This window comes from Xiphias gladius, chromosome 18 (assembly GCF_016859285.1).
Source record: "Xiphias gladius isolate SHS-SW01 ecotype Sanya breed wild chromosome 18, ASM1685928v1, whole genome shotgun sequence".
Classification (NCBI taxonomy): domain Eukaryota; kingdom Metazoa; phylum Chordata; class Actinopteri; order Istiophoriformes; family Xiphiidae; genus Xiphias; species Xiphias gladius.
Genome location: NC_053417.1, coordinates 14,444,833 through 14,461,546, shown reverse-complemented (window position 1 = coordinate 14,461,546; position 16,714 = coordinate 14,444,833). Strand labels below are relative to the sequence as shown.

At 42.0% G+C, this 16,714-nt stretch overlaps 1 protein-coding gene across 2 annotated transcripts in view; it reads right to left on the bottom strand.

Annotated features, from left to right (window-relative positions):
- Positions 1-15,852, bottom strand: part of LOC120803470 (adenylate cyclase type 6-like) — a 30,678-nt gene extending 14,826 nt beyond the window's left edge. The window contains exons 1-3 of one of the 2 annotated variants that reach the window (XM_040151944.1): positions 15,647-15,852; positions 13,091-13,289; positions 12,062-12,956 (exon numbers count right to left, since the gene is read on the bottom strand). In XM_040151944.1, the coding sequence (XP_040007878.1) occupies positions 12,062-12,955 (894 nt within the window). In that variant the 5' untranslated portion in view covers position 12,956; positions 13,091-13,289; positions 15,647-15,852. The remainder of the gene's footprint in view (positions 1-12,061; positions 12,957-13,090; positions 13,290-15,646) is intronic. The other variant, XM_040151943.1, reaches the window with a different exon arrangement.
- Positions 15,853-16,714: the final 862 nt, after the last annotated feature.

The following is a 16,714-nucleotide window of genomic DNA, read 5'->3' as shown; positions in this document are numbered from 1 at the left end:
TGATGCAAATGCAAGTGCAGCACTGAAACTCCCGCAAAAGCTCCAAAATATAAGCAGGTCCGCTGCATTCAGGTTTAGCTTTTTAGAGCTGAACAACAATTGACTGACTACATCTTGAATGATAGCTCAATATAACAGCGTGATAGCACCAAATAATTGAAATGAAATTGTGGGGAAACATGATGAACAAAGCTTGTGTTATTGCAAAGTTATACAGTATTGTCAAGTCACCACATGGTCTGGAGATTTGAAGCAGAAGCATTCATCGAGGCTTTTGAATAAATCTTTGTGTGTGTGTGAGTTATGCATGTGCATGTATGCATGACACCTTTTGGACTGGCAGCTCTTTGATCTTGAAGCTTGTTTTGTCTGTTGTTGCACTTATATCACTCAGGCCTGCAAGTCCAGGGCCACTCTGACACTCCACTCTCCAAATAGTGATGTGGTGTAAAGAGGGCAGAAGCGGCTTCTCATCATTAGCACGGTGACACTCTCTTTACAACCACTAAGCTGGACTTAGACTATCTTCCTCTGATGCCTCCTGATCATTCTTCCCTCAGACTTTTGGCTCTCAAAGAAAAGCCTCGCTCGACATTTACTTAAGCAGGAACCTCTTGGCGGTGAAGTTAAAAGGAGTCCAAACATTGGCTTATAAGGTGCGGTTCCCAGGAAGGTGCTTTATAAAGTAAGGCAGACGGATAGCATTTTAAAGAATGAATTAAGGAACGGGATGGAAAAGATTTTTGCTTGGCAACCACACAGCAAATCCATTTCGTCTTTAATAACATCCCACTGGACAATCCCCTCACACACAAGCATGCTGGAATGTACATATGCGCAGATCAGGTTTACTGCAAGGTCGTTATCCATTCATTCAGAGACCAAACTGATGCCACAGTTGATATGTTCTGTTGATTAATAAGAGATGTTTTCAAGACATTTAGGCCTGCTGCACGGTGGTTACTGTAAAAGTGTTTCTTTTATTTTTAAGTAGGTTCAGCAAAGGCTACTGTAGAAACCTATTGTTGTGAGCAGAGCTGAGGTGGTCACATGTTGATGAATCTGTAACTAATATTAACTCCTATGACAATACATTGAGAGGAGGTAAACTAAGAACTGATAATCACAGATATGACATGCTGTCACTTATAGAATAAAGGTATTGTTCAAGTAATCAATGTTTGGGTTTTATCCAGGAGTATCTGAAAAGGCCTGCAATGAAAGATAAGTTCAGATATCTCAGCAACCCTGAGCTCCACTAAAGCTGAAGTTTAAACTTTAAAAGGCCAGAGTGCTAATTCCCAAAAGTCAACACACGGGCTCTGGGGACACTGACTGCTGTTGACATGGGGGCTACTCTCCGGCACATGACCTTTGATAGGCATCGAGAGCTTTTAAAATGTCCTACAGAGATGAACGTCAAAGCTCACACTGCAGATCATAGCCGGAAAAGATAACACAGACAATACTATGAGACTCTGTTGCACTAGTCCTGATCTAATTGGGGTTACTATAATGTGTAATTACTGAAATACGAAAGAAGCTATTCCTTATAAAGATAGATTTTGGAGAGGGGTGGGGTGTCTGTCTTTGCCATCTTGGGTCTCTGCCATCTGGAATCAGAGCTTTGTTTTTCATCATAGCCTGGGCCAAACCAAAATTGGTCTCAGGCGACCAGCGAGGCCACGAAGTAATCTTTGTGAAATGCTCAGGCAAATTCCGCAAAGCTAAATAGAGCTGGACCCAGGCTGCACATCTGTCAGAAAAACAGATCCTGAATTAATACTTGCACATAAACGTCCAAACATGAGGAACATCTCCCAGCGAATTACTGACTAAAGCAAACTGTAAGCACCAGTTAAAACTACCCACTCCATTTTTCTAAATAAACATTTTTCATCAAATCAAAAAGATTATAATGCTCATTTATCTTTATAGTTCAATATCTCAACCTTCTATTTATTCTTGTTTGACTAAAGTTCAACAGCTACAACGAGCAAAATTATATCGCTCCTTATTGGAGACAATTTGTGTTCGGCTGGTCATGATTTTACCACTTCTGTATCTGTATGTGCATGTAGAGCCTGAATACAATGGTCAAGATCCAGCAACAAAAGAGGATTTACACAGAATAGAGGGAAACAACTTTTAGTAAAACTGGACACAAATATTATTGGTTTTATTATTCGTTGTTGTATTTGCACTGTCATTTGAGGGCCTTAAACAAGGCCATTCCCTAAAACAAAGCACAAACATAAACACATGTTTTAGTTGCCTTATTACTTTCTTGTGGTTTACTTAATTTGGCAGAATTATACCATGTAGCATCTTGGGTTTAAGTCTGCTCTGGGACATTTATCAATTATTCCCCTTTCCAAGCATTTCCAGTCTCTGTGACCTAAGGAAACAGCCACAAAATAATCTTACATAAAATGGGTGAGCAACCTCAGGTTTTCAAGGCTTATATGTGCTTTAATCCAAGGTCCATTCTGTTTTTACTTTAGGGCTGAAAATAACAATGATCTTCATTCACTGATAAATTGTTTAGTGTATAAAAAGGCAGACATTTGCGAAAAATAGTGTAAACTGTTCAACACAATTTGCCAAGGTCCCAAGGGTAATCTTTAAATAGCCTGTTTTTGTCCACCCGAGTACACAACCCAAGGATATTCAATTTATTATCATAGACTTGATTGAAAAGTAACAATAAACTAATGCAGATTAATTACCAGTCAATCAACCAATGGATTAATAAACTTATTGCTTCAGCTCAATTTGACTTCTCTCATTTAAATTTTTGTTTTCTTCCCTTAATAACATTAGTAACAGAACCAACAGGAATTGTATGCCCTGTCTTCCCCTTTTCCTCGTTTGAATTATTACTCAACAGGTAACATGAATTAATTAATGTCTATAAGCATTAAATGTACCATTGTATTAGATGATCTTTACACACAAAGCTGTAATTTGAAGCACATTAGCGTCTGTTTGTCAGTGGTCTTGGCTGCTCAGTGGTCCGGGGTCAGTGTTTTGCTGGAAATGACAGAGGGAGGGAGGGTGCAGGACTGGATACAACACTCTCCCCCCCAGCTGTGTCCTCTCTAACCCCTCACTTCCTGCCCACTCACACCCTCACACAGCACAGCTGCAATTACTGCACGGCGGGTAAAGGACACAAGATTTGGTTAATTAGCCTAACAAACCAACCAGCTCCATTCACTCCTCTGTTGGCTCTACACACTGATTTGAACTATGTGAGGGAGTCCAGACCTTGAACTGTGTGACTGTGAGCTAAACATCCAGGAATTCCCATTTCAGTTGCTATTGCCTCCATCTCCTTTTAAGCACAATGTACGACATGACTCCAAGGCCACCATTTCACTTTGATAGAGACCAATGTAACACAACTTTTAGTCTGTGAATACTGAGTAACAGAGTTAAGAGAGAGGGCATTAAACTGCATTAAATGAGATGTGCATGAGTGTATGTGGGCTAGATGTTGTAGCTCCAATAAAAACATGCAAGAGTCTAGATTCACTGTCCACTTATATAAGCATCTGCTAATATTCAGTTTTAGGACAGTTTTAGCCACTGCCCTTTGCTGTTGAGTGTCCTAACCACACACAATATTGACTTTTACTATAAAGCATACAGATCAATCCTGGGACAAGAACAACAGGTTATAGTTTAAACAGTAGAAACACATGAGGAGTTTGGTAACTGCTCCAACTAAAGTTTTGACTTGGTCTTCCATGAGTTGCTCAGTAAAGGATGAGCTGATACTGAACTCATGCATGTAACACATCCACCTCCTGGGCCAACTTCAGGAAGTGTCACAAGTCTGTGAAGCCTGATACATCAGCAGCATTTCACGGGAATAAAAGCACAGGTGTAGAGTTTCAACACATGGTTTGAAAACTACAAGCTGAACTGCTACAGTATATGTCTTAGTGTTCTGACCTTCTATGTATGATGTCCTGAACATCTCTGCTCAGCCCTTAAAGGCTACACACACCAAAACAAAGACTCTTGGAAATGCGATTCAACCATATTGAATGTTCAAAAGAAGGCAGAGTGCAGCAGCTTTGACTGTTCTTTACAACATGAACACACTCATGACACGTCATCCCAACAAAGAAAACAGTACTATCTTTTTGTAACCTTAAAAGGCAAGGATTTTTTTTTTTTTGCGTAAGGAGCGAGGATAATAAATTAAGACAGGCTTTCTGCACACTTCAGTGAAAGGATCCTGTGATCCTGTGCACAAGATAGTGTAACTTCCTTTGGATTTACCCTGTGTGTGTGAAATTACATCATGGGACCAGGGTCTTGTTATTGTATCTGACATCATTCAATGAAAATGTGCAAAAGACAGGCTGTGAGACACAAAGGCTCAGTGCTTTAAATGGAGCAGCTAACAGTAAAAACTATCTACACTGACTGGACAAAATCCTTAGGACGATCTGCACTTTCCTTTTAATAAGCTGGTCAGGTGAAAGTTGAAGAGATTGAGCAGCTCAGAGAGGGTCTTATTCTTACAATGCCTTACAATAAAGACGTGTTGTGCAGAGCGGTGTACATTTCAATTGCAGGGAGGTGTTCCCTATTTGTACACTGATAGTAAACATGTTTGTTATTTAGTTTCACTCCAGTAGTGCATTCTTATGCCGGCCCAACATCTGTTGTCACTGTTTTAACTGTCTAATTGTAACTGGGATAGCAGGATAACAAGTCAGTTGGCTAGTGTGACGGTGACCTTTGACAGAGATCCATACACCTTCCTGTCACCAGTGCTAGCATAGGGTGCACTATGCTCACCGGGATCCAGAGTAAAACTGCCCTTGAAAGCCTGGGAGCTTGCATGCCACAAAGATCAACATTTAACACCACTAATGGATTCCTAATATATATCTTTTGGCCATCCGCCATGGCAGTTCAGCCTTAAATCCCTGTATTTACTTTTGCTGAGAGCCAAGATGTTAGTAAACTATGAGCTGTTATTAGAAGCCTTCACTTCCTCATCCCCAACTCTCGCAGCTATTATTAGCCCAGCTATTATTTCCCTTATCATTGGCTGTATTTTAAGAGCAATACTTCACCTATCCCTAATCCTAATTGTTCCCATCCATGGTGGTGGAAGTTATCCGAGTTTGTATCATTGCCTCTGGTTGTAATACAGTAAGTGGATGAGTCACAATCTCTCTCCCTTTCTGGGGGGGGTGAGGTTTGGAGTAAAGGGGGGATCTATTGTTTGAGCCACTGCATTGTTTGGCACTCACATTACCTGATGATGGGTTCTCACCATTTGAAAGCAGCTAAGTGAGCTGATCTGATACGTGCAGTTCACGCGACAGGCACAGATCACACACTCCACTACTCATGGCCTATGTGCGTATGTAGGTATACATACAGTAAGGTGTCTACACTGGTAACTGGATCCGCTCAACATAATCAGGGCTGGGGATCAAACTGATCAAAATGTGTCCATAATAACAAGTACCGAAGAGTGTCAAGTATTTATAGTTGGCATCAAATACATGAGCAGATCCTTGGTTTTGTTTGTTTATCTTGTACATTCAGGGAGATAATACTCCCTAAACTAAATTTTAAAAAATCAACTTTTTCTCTTAGTTTCAGTATCACTTTCAAATCAGAGAGCAGAGGGTATTACCCTAAAGTGCATGCAAGTATCAGACACAGCTGTTGTCAGGGATCAGTATGTTTCCACTAGTCCCATATTCGTTGACCCCATAACAGTCTGCCTAAGGAACTGGTTTTTCCTTTTAGTGCTGGATCAGCACACAATAACAAAAGCACAGACTAAATGTACCTTCGAGACTTCACTCTCCTCTTGACCTGCGTGTCAATAGCTCCTCTTTAGAAGACTCCAACTAGGATTTGGATATCCAAATATATCCTGCTGCACACAAAAAAAAATCTGTTTGGTTCCTTATTAATCCATGGATGACATCTCACACACCTGCTGGATATAAAATCTTGAACTCAACAATGGCACAGTAAATCACATAATCCCCCTTTAGACATGTAGGCGTATGGATGCACAGCTGTTCATACTTAAGTTATGGAAATACATATATCAAAGTAAACTTCTGCTCTACACGGCACCGAATGCCAATCATGTAGTTAAGTTAGTTTCTTGGCTGATATAGCCACAAGAAAGACTGACATGACAAAAAAACAAGGGACAGGTGGTCTCTCACAGGGAAGCCCTCTGAGTGCCAGATTAATCTGTTTTGGACCATGTGATCTATATGTGTGTGTGTGTGTGTGTGTGTGTGTGTGTGTGTATATGTGTGTGGCTCGTACGTGTCTGACTTCCAGCCACAGTCTGAGTGCTCTGCGCCACGAGATGAAATCATAACTCAGGTGACTGTATCAAAGAAGACCAATGCAGGAGGGTGTTATCTACTGACGACTCTTCTAAATGTGGAGTTTGGGTGGATCACTAAAATCACACTTGATTATATACTCAGCCAACCTGATGAAAATGCAGAGGGTAATAAAAGTCAAATACACTAATCTGGGGAGCATCCATTAGGATTATTGCATGCTTCCACTAAAGGCTACCAACAAGACGTCATGAAGCTACTGGAACACAAATTGCTATGTGCTTCTGATTCTTTGTGGTGCATTCATGTGCTCCAGTGAAGAGCCGACATTAGGACATTCAGTGTTGCTAACAAGCAGAAAAATCACAAAGCCAAACACAAAAACAAACATTGACGTCATCAAAAGGATAATAGGAATTTGGTAGCTTCTTCCAATCAGGAGGCTGCTGGTCATCTGCCAACTGTGAAGACTTGGAAGTAAAACAGCTTCCACAACAACGTCAGCTGTCAGAGCAGCCTGCAGCAGACTTTCAAACCAAATGCAGTTTAACCGATGAAGCTTGCAAAATCCCAGTAAGCAGAAGTGAAGACAAAGAAATAACAATTTGACCCTTCTGTGGCCAAGTTACAGCGCCAGAGGGACCTTCAACCCAACAAATTATCAATGCAGAGTTTCCAACAACTTGGCTCACTTTGCATTCAAGGTGCATCATCCACTTTACAGTTATTCAAAGAAAAAAGTCATTATGAGTATTGAAATTGAACACAGATGAGGTTGTTTGAACAGTTCAAAAGTAAAATTGTTGATATTAAATAGCTTGCTCTAAACTGGGTACATGTGTTTGGGTTTGGAGGGAAATCTTGCTTTGCAATTAGAAGGGGACTTAAGACTAAATATTAAATTGATCATTTACAGAATAAATGTACTTCATTCATGAAATAATTCATTCTGTTTTGACCTTCAACCTTCATGTAATTATGTAAAATATATCTGTATTTTAATTTATAGGCGATTAGTGTATCATATTATACTCTCAGCTAAGGCAGTAGGGGAAAACACTGACGATAAAACACTTGATAGCTCCTTAGCAGTAAAACTATATTCCATGGTCTGTATTGTGATTGAATGCACCAAACATATTATCTTCAAATTACTGTTTCACACTTATGAAATGCTGATAAAGTGTGATGCTTCATGAGGTGAGACCAAAATAGCACAGGATTTCTAAGTCTTAAGTTAATATTCATTAAATTCAGAAACCAGTTTCAGATGAATTACATTGAAATTACATGAAATTATTGAGAAATTCCATGTTTCAAGAGGAACCGCCATGTTTTCCAGGCTGAAAACCAGAAGCAAACACAAAGACGGGCAAGCGAGTGGTAAAAGAAAACGTTCGTGTTGATTTTGTCTGTGAAGGAGAATGCTTGTCAACAATTTCTTGCCAAGTCTACTTGAAATGATGCCTGTCCTAGAGCAAATATTGTGAGCTCAATGTGTTACTTCTGTTTCAGTCTAAATCTTTCAGATCATCATCTTTTAAATCTAGACAGCAGATGCCACCTGTAAGAATGAATGAGATCCCTCCTGAATCCTGTGCCTGTAGCAGTGTAACTTGCTTTTTCTTGAGAGCAAGTTATACCTTCATCTCTCTGTAGCTGTCTGAGGAGGCCCTTCATAGCAGAGTGGTGAAACATGGAGATCTATGGAAACAATCCCCATGAGTAGTGTGAGCTCTATCTCAGCCTGTTGTGAAATAAAAAGCCACTACATCTGAGAGGGATTTTGTGAGAATGGAATTATGACTCAGAGAAAAAGAGGAAGAAAGTGGAAGGAGAAAAAAGAGAGAAGAGACTGGCAGCTCTTTTACAGCCGGGTGCGTCAGCCCAGCATTATTTCACACTCTCCATCCATGGTCGTCTCCTTGTCACCACTGTAATCCCCCCCCCAACATCGCCTGCTTTGCCTCTCACAAAGACACCTTTTGTCCTCGCCATCATCGACCTCCCATCTTCTCAGCCCTGATCCTGCATCAACATCTCTGCAGGGAAAATACAAATAAGGGGAAAAGGCCTGGGACACAGAGAGGGCTGGAGGATGATGAGGTCCCAGAAGAAGAAACCAGCTTTCCCAGGTCAGAGAGTCTGGCCATGTGACGCCAGTAGGAGAGTTTTGTGAGCTTACTATCACAGGGGGTGTGACAGATTGAATGGAGTCCTTCTGTATTCATACATTTGTGAGTAGCTTGAAGCCAGACTGAGAGACACCTGTTGAGACTGAGAGCTGACTCAATCACACACTGTGTGGTTGTTTTCTTGAGGGCGAAAACAAAGAGATTGCACTGAATGTCCTCTTCATTTAAAAAGATGTATGTGCAGGTGAGTGTGATATGGTTGATAACAGCATTAAACAAAACACAAGCAAAGCTGATGCTCTTTCCTTCATCTCGATTAAAAGCCCAAGAGAGACAGCAACCCTCTAGCGAGAACAGTATGAAGACCATTTCCCACCATTGATTGCTCAGAGAACTGGAACATACTTGGGGGTCTAGGCCTTCAGGCAGGGCAGCAGTCGCTCATCAGAAGACCAACGCAACCAACCAGGGCTGGAGTAGGCTACATAGAGGAAACAGGACAATGTGCCTGAAGTCACCCTGTCTAGTCAGGGGCATGGGCACTTAGCACACAAGCTCACTGGACCAGTAGAGTTATGTCAATATTGCCTTATTCAGAATGACTCCACAATCATCTGGTTGCTTAACAGCGTTGGCATGTAGAGAAAACCAATAGCATGTTTCTACAGAGACTAGAGTTCAAGCCATATGTGTGCTTTTGGAGTTATTTTGTGTCCATATTCCTTGTTTGACCATGTATCAAGTTTTTAAGTGTAAAAAAGCGTCTGGAAAAAAAAACGCATGTAGGCCATCATGGGACACCAAAACTCCACTCAAACATGTACAAATAAAATTCTTATAAATGATTTCACTACCCAGCTCTTTATGGTAGGGTGACCTTTGCACCAATTAAATGGCAGGAAAACTGCATGGTTGGTACATACAATAAAGTTAATAGGTTGAATGTGCAGTTAACTCTTATCATAGCCCTCTTTCATAGTCATAGTTGTTATAGTAAAAAAAACAGTGTGACAGTGAGCCAGCATGCACAGTACCAGGATGCTGAAACTGAAGAAGCCATATTGAATTCAGCCACGTTTAATTCATACCTGTGCTTTTCTTCCTGTGACATGTCAAAATGCTCTCTGTGAAAAGGTCTTTAACATTTGCTGGTTCCAACTTATGAGCATTTTCTCTGATTCTCTGTTTTATATCATCGTAAAACAGAGAATCAGTTTGGGGTTTTGGACTGTTGGTAGGTTAAAACAAGCATTTTGAAGATGTCATTGCAGGTTCTGGGAACGTCAGACGTGTATTTACTACTACTTTCTGATACATTAAAGACTTAATAATAAAAATAGTCAGGTTAACTGTTAAAAATAACTCAAAATAATTGTTAGTTGGGGCCCTGTTAAAGCCATTCATTACTTCTGTGTTGGAGGTTTAGCGGTTTTGTTCGTTGTTTTTGAATCCTTAAGTACAATTTACTATTACCATCTGATAGTGTATATCTCATTAAAACAAACACATTGTACATTATAAGTGAATCACGGCACATACAAAAAGTATAAACAGACAAAAAAAATGAAGAAATATTTCCCGTGTGTTGGGAGCTGAATCCATTATAAATGTCTAATTCTGTTTATATTTTTTTTCCACAGCTTCCAAAATGAAGAAGTAATCATCCTGTTTTCCATCAAATTCATTGCACAATCCAAGTATCCCACCGCACCCTGTTTCATTTTACTACAATAGCCTCCTTGTTTTAGAGAACTGCAGCCTGAATGGCACCATGCTACATTATCGTGATATTCCTCCACAATGCAGCTAAACGGGCTCATTCAACCCAGATGACCTTCCGCAAACCCCAACAGAGTTGCCAATAGCTGCCCTACAGCACAAAACATAGGCTCATTAAAAATCTCATTTGAAAAGCTGCCGAGATCTACAGCACCATCTACTTTTAGTACGGCACCTTTGACATGGTAAAGTGGTTGAGGAGTCTGTACAATGTTTGCCCTATATTGATGAGTACAGAAAGTAGGGCGTTTCCACTGGTGAATACATTAACAACAGTGTGAGCAACTGTATGGTCATACTAGTTGGCCCTGACTAGCACGAGTCTGGTAATTTTGTCTTGTTTTTTCATAAATATATGTTCACTTTAAGTTTCACAGATGGTTGTATATTCATCACTAACTAGGATCCAAAAAGAAGTATCAAGAATTACATTTTAAAACAAGGAGATCATTTTTAATTATACAGGCTTTAGGTTCAAAGTGTGACTGTAATGACTGGCATTACAACTATTGAAGAATACAGTAGATTCACATTTTGTCTGTCTTAAAACAATACTTGTGTGCCCATGTTTACAGCGACAGAGATACTCGTCACTGTTATTGTTCCTCCTGGTCATGCTAGCCGTGAAGAGATCACTTCCTGACATGACTTCATTTTGATGGGGACCCAAATCCACAGTCCTAGCTTTGTTCAAAAACGCTTTGTGAAGAAAGCGGTTGTGAGGCCTCATCAGTCTGAGTTTCCCAGATCAAGTGGTATCGTCTAAAGCTACTGTCTTTATAGTGCAAAATTTTCAAGGGAATTTTTGTACCAAAAGAGAGCATAACTTTGGAAGATACCCCCTTGATTTGTCTAACTCAGACTGCTGGAGCCTCATATTAGTTTTGGACTAACTTTGGGATTTATTTTTCACAGAGCAAAAAGTGTGGATTTTATCCCCCAACACTGGCAGTGAAATTGGTTTAATAGGCGACCAGTAGGGACAGGAGTAATTACTGCAACATCTTTTGCTGTAAATATGGGTACGTGAATATTGTTTTAAGATAGATTTGAAAGAGTATGAACCTATTCTTTAAAAAAAGTGCTAAAAGTATGATTTACAGTTTAATTATTTGTCTACCGTCAAAGATTTTCAAACCGTTTATACTGAGGTAACCATCTCTTTAATGCCTCTGGTTGTTGAGGGCAATGTTGCAAATCAGTGAGCAGGAATGCTTAGTGGTAATATTGGATTATCTGCATCAATCTAATGAAGTTGATTTGTCAGGTATTAAATGTACAAAAACAGTCATCTTCATGTATTATTTTGTCTGTAAACACTTTCTCATCTGAATTTCCAGAAAGCTCACAATATCACTATAGGTGCAACTCCAGATTATTTTCAACAGTGATTAATGTTATTTTTAAAATGATAGTTTTTTTTTTTGTCTATTAAATGTCAGAAATTTGTGAAAAGTGGCCATCACAATTTCCCAGAGCTCAAGCTGAGGTTCAGTTATCATGTTATATGAAAGAGAAAAAGAGCAAGAAATACTCACATTTAAAGCTGGTACCTTCAAATGTTTGATTGAAAAGTGACCAAAATAGTTGCATGTTCATTTTCTGTCAAATGATTAATTGATTATTGGACCGATTTTTTTCAGCTGTACTCACTATATTGTTGTTGATAACACAGTATAAAATTATTAAATATACCTTGATTGAAGAACATCCATATCGCCCACCCTTAACACAAACTGACAGACGTAAGTGAATATCTCTGATTTATTGTTCTGTATTATTCCTGCTTACACTTACCTGTTTAAAAATGAACATGTCCTCTTGGTTGAGCTGCCAGGCGGTGACAATGTGTATGGTGGACAGCACAGCTCCACTGAGCACAGCAGCTCTCATTCTGACCGGCAGCAGCGTGTAGATAATGTAGATGAAGAAGACCGTCCACCAGATGCCCTCTGAGGCACTGCGGGGGTACACCATCAGCACGCCAAAAACTTGAACTACAATCAGCACCCCAATCACCAGGTAGCTCACAATCCACATGTAGTCCTGATGGAAGCCGTTGCGGTTGCACACCACCATCATGGCCAAGAAGAGAGCCATGGCTACGGAGAGTACCGAGACGTAGGCCACATCGGGGGTTGTGTGGATGCAGTGGAAGGCCAGCATGACCCCACACACCACCACCAGCACCCCCATCAGCATGGTCAGAGAGCTCTGGTTGAGCCTGAAGAAGTAGCGTTGGTACAGTCGCTCCAGCTTGGCGGACTGAAATTTCTTGGATTGGAAAACCCACACAACCCGCATCCAGCAGTCTGTAGCGGTCATTGTCTTGCAGCTGCCCTCTACTAACTCCCCTAATTCCTCCTCTTTCCTGACCTTCAGCTCCCCATCTTCAAAGCCAAGGTCCACAGCCTTTAGACCCAGATCCCCACCGCCACCCATCCTTTTCCCGTAGTGGTCCTCCTGCCAGCCACAGCGCAAGCCAAAGCTGCCCCCACTGGTGCCCGCTCCGCAATGGTAATGCTGAGGGGCCACATTAGGGGGCTCCAGGTCCTCAGGGTCCCTCAGACAGCTCATATAGCGTGGGTTGCACAGTGATGAGCTCTCCTTCCTCTTTTTGCCATTGCGCTCTCCCCATGCTGTCTTTCGTTCGTCCACTCTGCCTAAAAAGAGGCCTCTGGCCCACGACATCCTAAACAAAATCACATTGACACAGACAGAACATGCAGATGGAAGATCACCACATAAAACAATGTCATGACATTTACTCTGAGCATCCTGTAAGCATAATGTCAGTTTCAGAAAGAGTTCTGAGGATCCTCTCACCTGTGTGGGCTTTATCGCGTGTAGCAACACTGCGCTCTTTGGCCAGGCCACTAGTTCATCCCAGCGAGCACACACCATGAGCTCAAACTGGCCAGAGGCATCAGAGGTGTGTCTGGGTTTGAGCCACCCTGCGTCTGTAGAAACAGTCAGTGTGTCAGCCCTATACACCACCTAGTGCCTCTAAAGACCACCTGTTTTCCTTGAAAAACACACAAACAATACACATGATGTTGCTGAACTAACATTGCCTGAGGGAATATCACCTCAGGCAATGCATGTGCATGAATCCGTAAAGATCAGGATCTTTACAGATACATGCACATCACGGAAAACAAACGTGTCGAATCATAAATATTGATGGGGTTACTGTGTTTATTTATATTTGCTCGTGCATGTCTTTGTGTATAATTTTCCGGCAGAAAGTTTGACAATCAATAGCTGAGACAGGAAATAATATCTAGTAAATGTCCTTTCCGTTCCACTCTACCTCATCACCGTTCCCCACCAGCCTGGGACGGCATTTCCATGGAAATGATTTGCTGTTTTGTTTGCAAAACACTGGATTGTGACAGAAAAAAAAAATCTCCTCCAATTATTGCCTCATGCAGCAGGTGCCACTGGTCAGTTTTGTCATCAAACTATGGGGTTGAACACAGTCCTATTTCAACAAATTCTCCACTGATTGCTGGATTTTTTTCCATTTTTTTTTTTTAAACATTTACCATTATTGAGGAGACTAATCATTCTTCTTGGTGCCGTGCTATGCTCTATTCACTACAATCTGCCCCCTACCATCTTGAGTGGGCAGGGATGGGTGCGCTCTGTTTGACAACAAAGGCCTACTGAGTGGGCACCATCAGAGATCAAGAGCTCTCCAGTCCAGATTAAATTGTCCATGCCTCCCCCATTAGCTTTGATGACTCACTAGAGCTGGCTTCTGGCAGCACATGTGAAGGACACTGCTAACCTCTAAACTTAATAAGCAAATCTCTGCCAGGCTGACTGAGCTGAGACAAACAGTGGGAAGAGCACACATGAACTGCACACATGGCCATGTCTATAATCAACAGCAGCTTGTAATGTGAGTTGCTCAACCACCACACAAAAAAATCTAACTGAAAGACTGGCTTCAAATACACACCAGGGTTCATAGATCGAGTTTAAAATACATCATTTTTTGTATTAACGATAACACCTTTAGTATTTTTCCTACTTTTCCTCAATAGATATAATTCAATTGAACCCCTTCTGATAATACTCTAGTTATAGCCAATCATAACTATTACAAACCAGCACAATACTCAGCATGGTAGTTCATACTAAGAACATCAATTTATATATGACCCAATCAGATGATGCAAATATGTCGCGAGTTCAGCTTCTGCTCCAAGCCCTCAGGCTTCCTGCAGGGATAACCTTAGTCCTCCACTCACCTTTTCCTACATTTACGATAGGTCAGGAAGCGGCATGCGGCTCTTGCGTAATACAACCCGTACATGCACGCATCTGCCACAGAATAGGAATTAACTCCGGACCACGCATGGGCCGTCCTGCATGCATCACACATGAGGAAGAAGGTGATGCTATCACTTATATTCCTCTATTGACTAATAACATCTTGCATATTGTTTTTCTCCATGCGACACTGACCAGCAGCCTTCCCGTCATCGTTGCTAACAGAGGCCCGATGTTAATAATAATAATAATAATAATAATATTAATTCTAATAATAGTATAGAGGGGGAAAAAATATGTTAAGCAATTGCACGTGTAGGCCCGGGCTGTTTGGTCGCGGGCAGTCGGGCGAAGCGCATTACATAACAGCACGATCCAAACAGCCTGCAGGCGAAGTCGACAGCCCTCGATGTTCCAATGTAGCCTCTTTAACCACGCTACACATGGAGACACCGCACGACTGGGTCGCCCGGAGTCAGCCGTGAGTGCGTGGGCTGCAGAGGGGAGCGCAGCTCGACACACATCGCCGCCTTTACCAACTTAGCGGGAGTAACACATTCCGTCGGGCAACTTCAGTCCTGGCCACTGGTTCCCCGGATTTCGCAGGGATGGAGCCGGTCCAGTTTGCGCGACTAGCGTGCAGGCATGCCCGGGTCCACACGGGCAACACCACCGGGCCTGTCTGCCTCAATGTGAACCTGTACGTCATTATGTTTAGACTCCAAACAGGTCACTGGACGGAAAGAAATGGGTGAAAATGTTATGGCCCTGAATGCAAACTGTAGAGCAGCCCATTTGGCCTCTTCGTCAGGGATTCACGTTAAAAGTCACATTAAAAAAAAAAAAAAAAAAAAAAGTAGGAATGAATTGCCACTGCCTGCATAAGGACCAATGCTTGGTGTGTAGAGTCCTGCAGAACAGTTCAGGCTCCTCAACGCCGCCGCAATCATCGCAGCAAAACACTGGAGTACAAGTCAGCTGTTGGCGTTTCCCCCCCGACCAGTGAAGCCCTTCACTGCGTTTCGGTTTGGCGGACCCGCGACGAATTAACATTGTGCGGAGCCGCGGGAAAAGAGAGAGGCAGAGAGGCAGTGTACTTACCATTGGCTATCCTCGTTACAGGAGTAACTGTAACACTGCAGTGGAGATCCAGTTTAGCCCCGTCTCCGGTCCCCACGCAGCCGCCGTCACGCGCTTCGGACGCGGGTCTGTCCGTCTGGAAGCGGCGTTGGTTCCGAGGGAAGCGAGGAGCCACTGCGAAATTGGCCGGACAACCTTCGCTCTCCGCAGCCAGAGATACAGAACATTCCCACCGCCTCGACCTCCCAGAGTCTCTCCCTCTCTCGCTCTCTCTCTCTCTCTCTCTCTCTCTCTCTCACACACACACACACACACACACACACACACACACACACACACACACACACACACACACACACAAGCTGCGTTCCCATTCGTGAACTCAACAGTCCCCCTAGAGGTGGCACGAGTGTGTCTCTGCCTGTGTGTGCGTGCGTGTGTGTGTTCATGTGAATTGCACTTTTGCTGCGATGTGTACCATTTATTCTTTTACTTTCCTTCCACACTTTCACATCAGCCCACAGTGTCACCCAATTTTAAAACAACATAATGATTAACACCATGGGCCCCCCTACCCCCTCTTCATCAAGTGGCAGAAAACAAAATGAAACTCAAGCCCTGCTGTCAAACATCACACTCAGACAGAATTATATCACCACCTAGTGGAAAACATGTAATATCACCTCCCAAAAGTCTCCTAGAGCGGATAGAATGAAACCACTCCACTTTGTTTTTATGAAGTGTTTACATCCATTAGACGTGGACATTTAGTGAAGCCGTACAGCTGTGAAGAAAAACAGTATCAGGATTAATGGGTCTACAACCAGCCAGTTAGCAGCCGATCACAAGACTGAGTAAACCAGTAAGGCAACACTGGTGTTGACACAGAAGAACCTGTTGACTTTTCACCCTTTAAAAAAACTACACACCCTCACAGATCCCACCAGGAACATTAAACATTGGGCTGCAGTAAGTTGTCCCACTAGTGCATAACACTATATTAATATAAAGTAGATCTATTATAATTTAGTAGTTCACCATGCCAATTTAGACCTACAGTATAGACCTACTAAACCATTACTATGTACT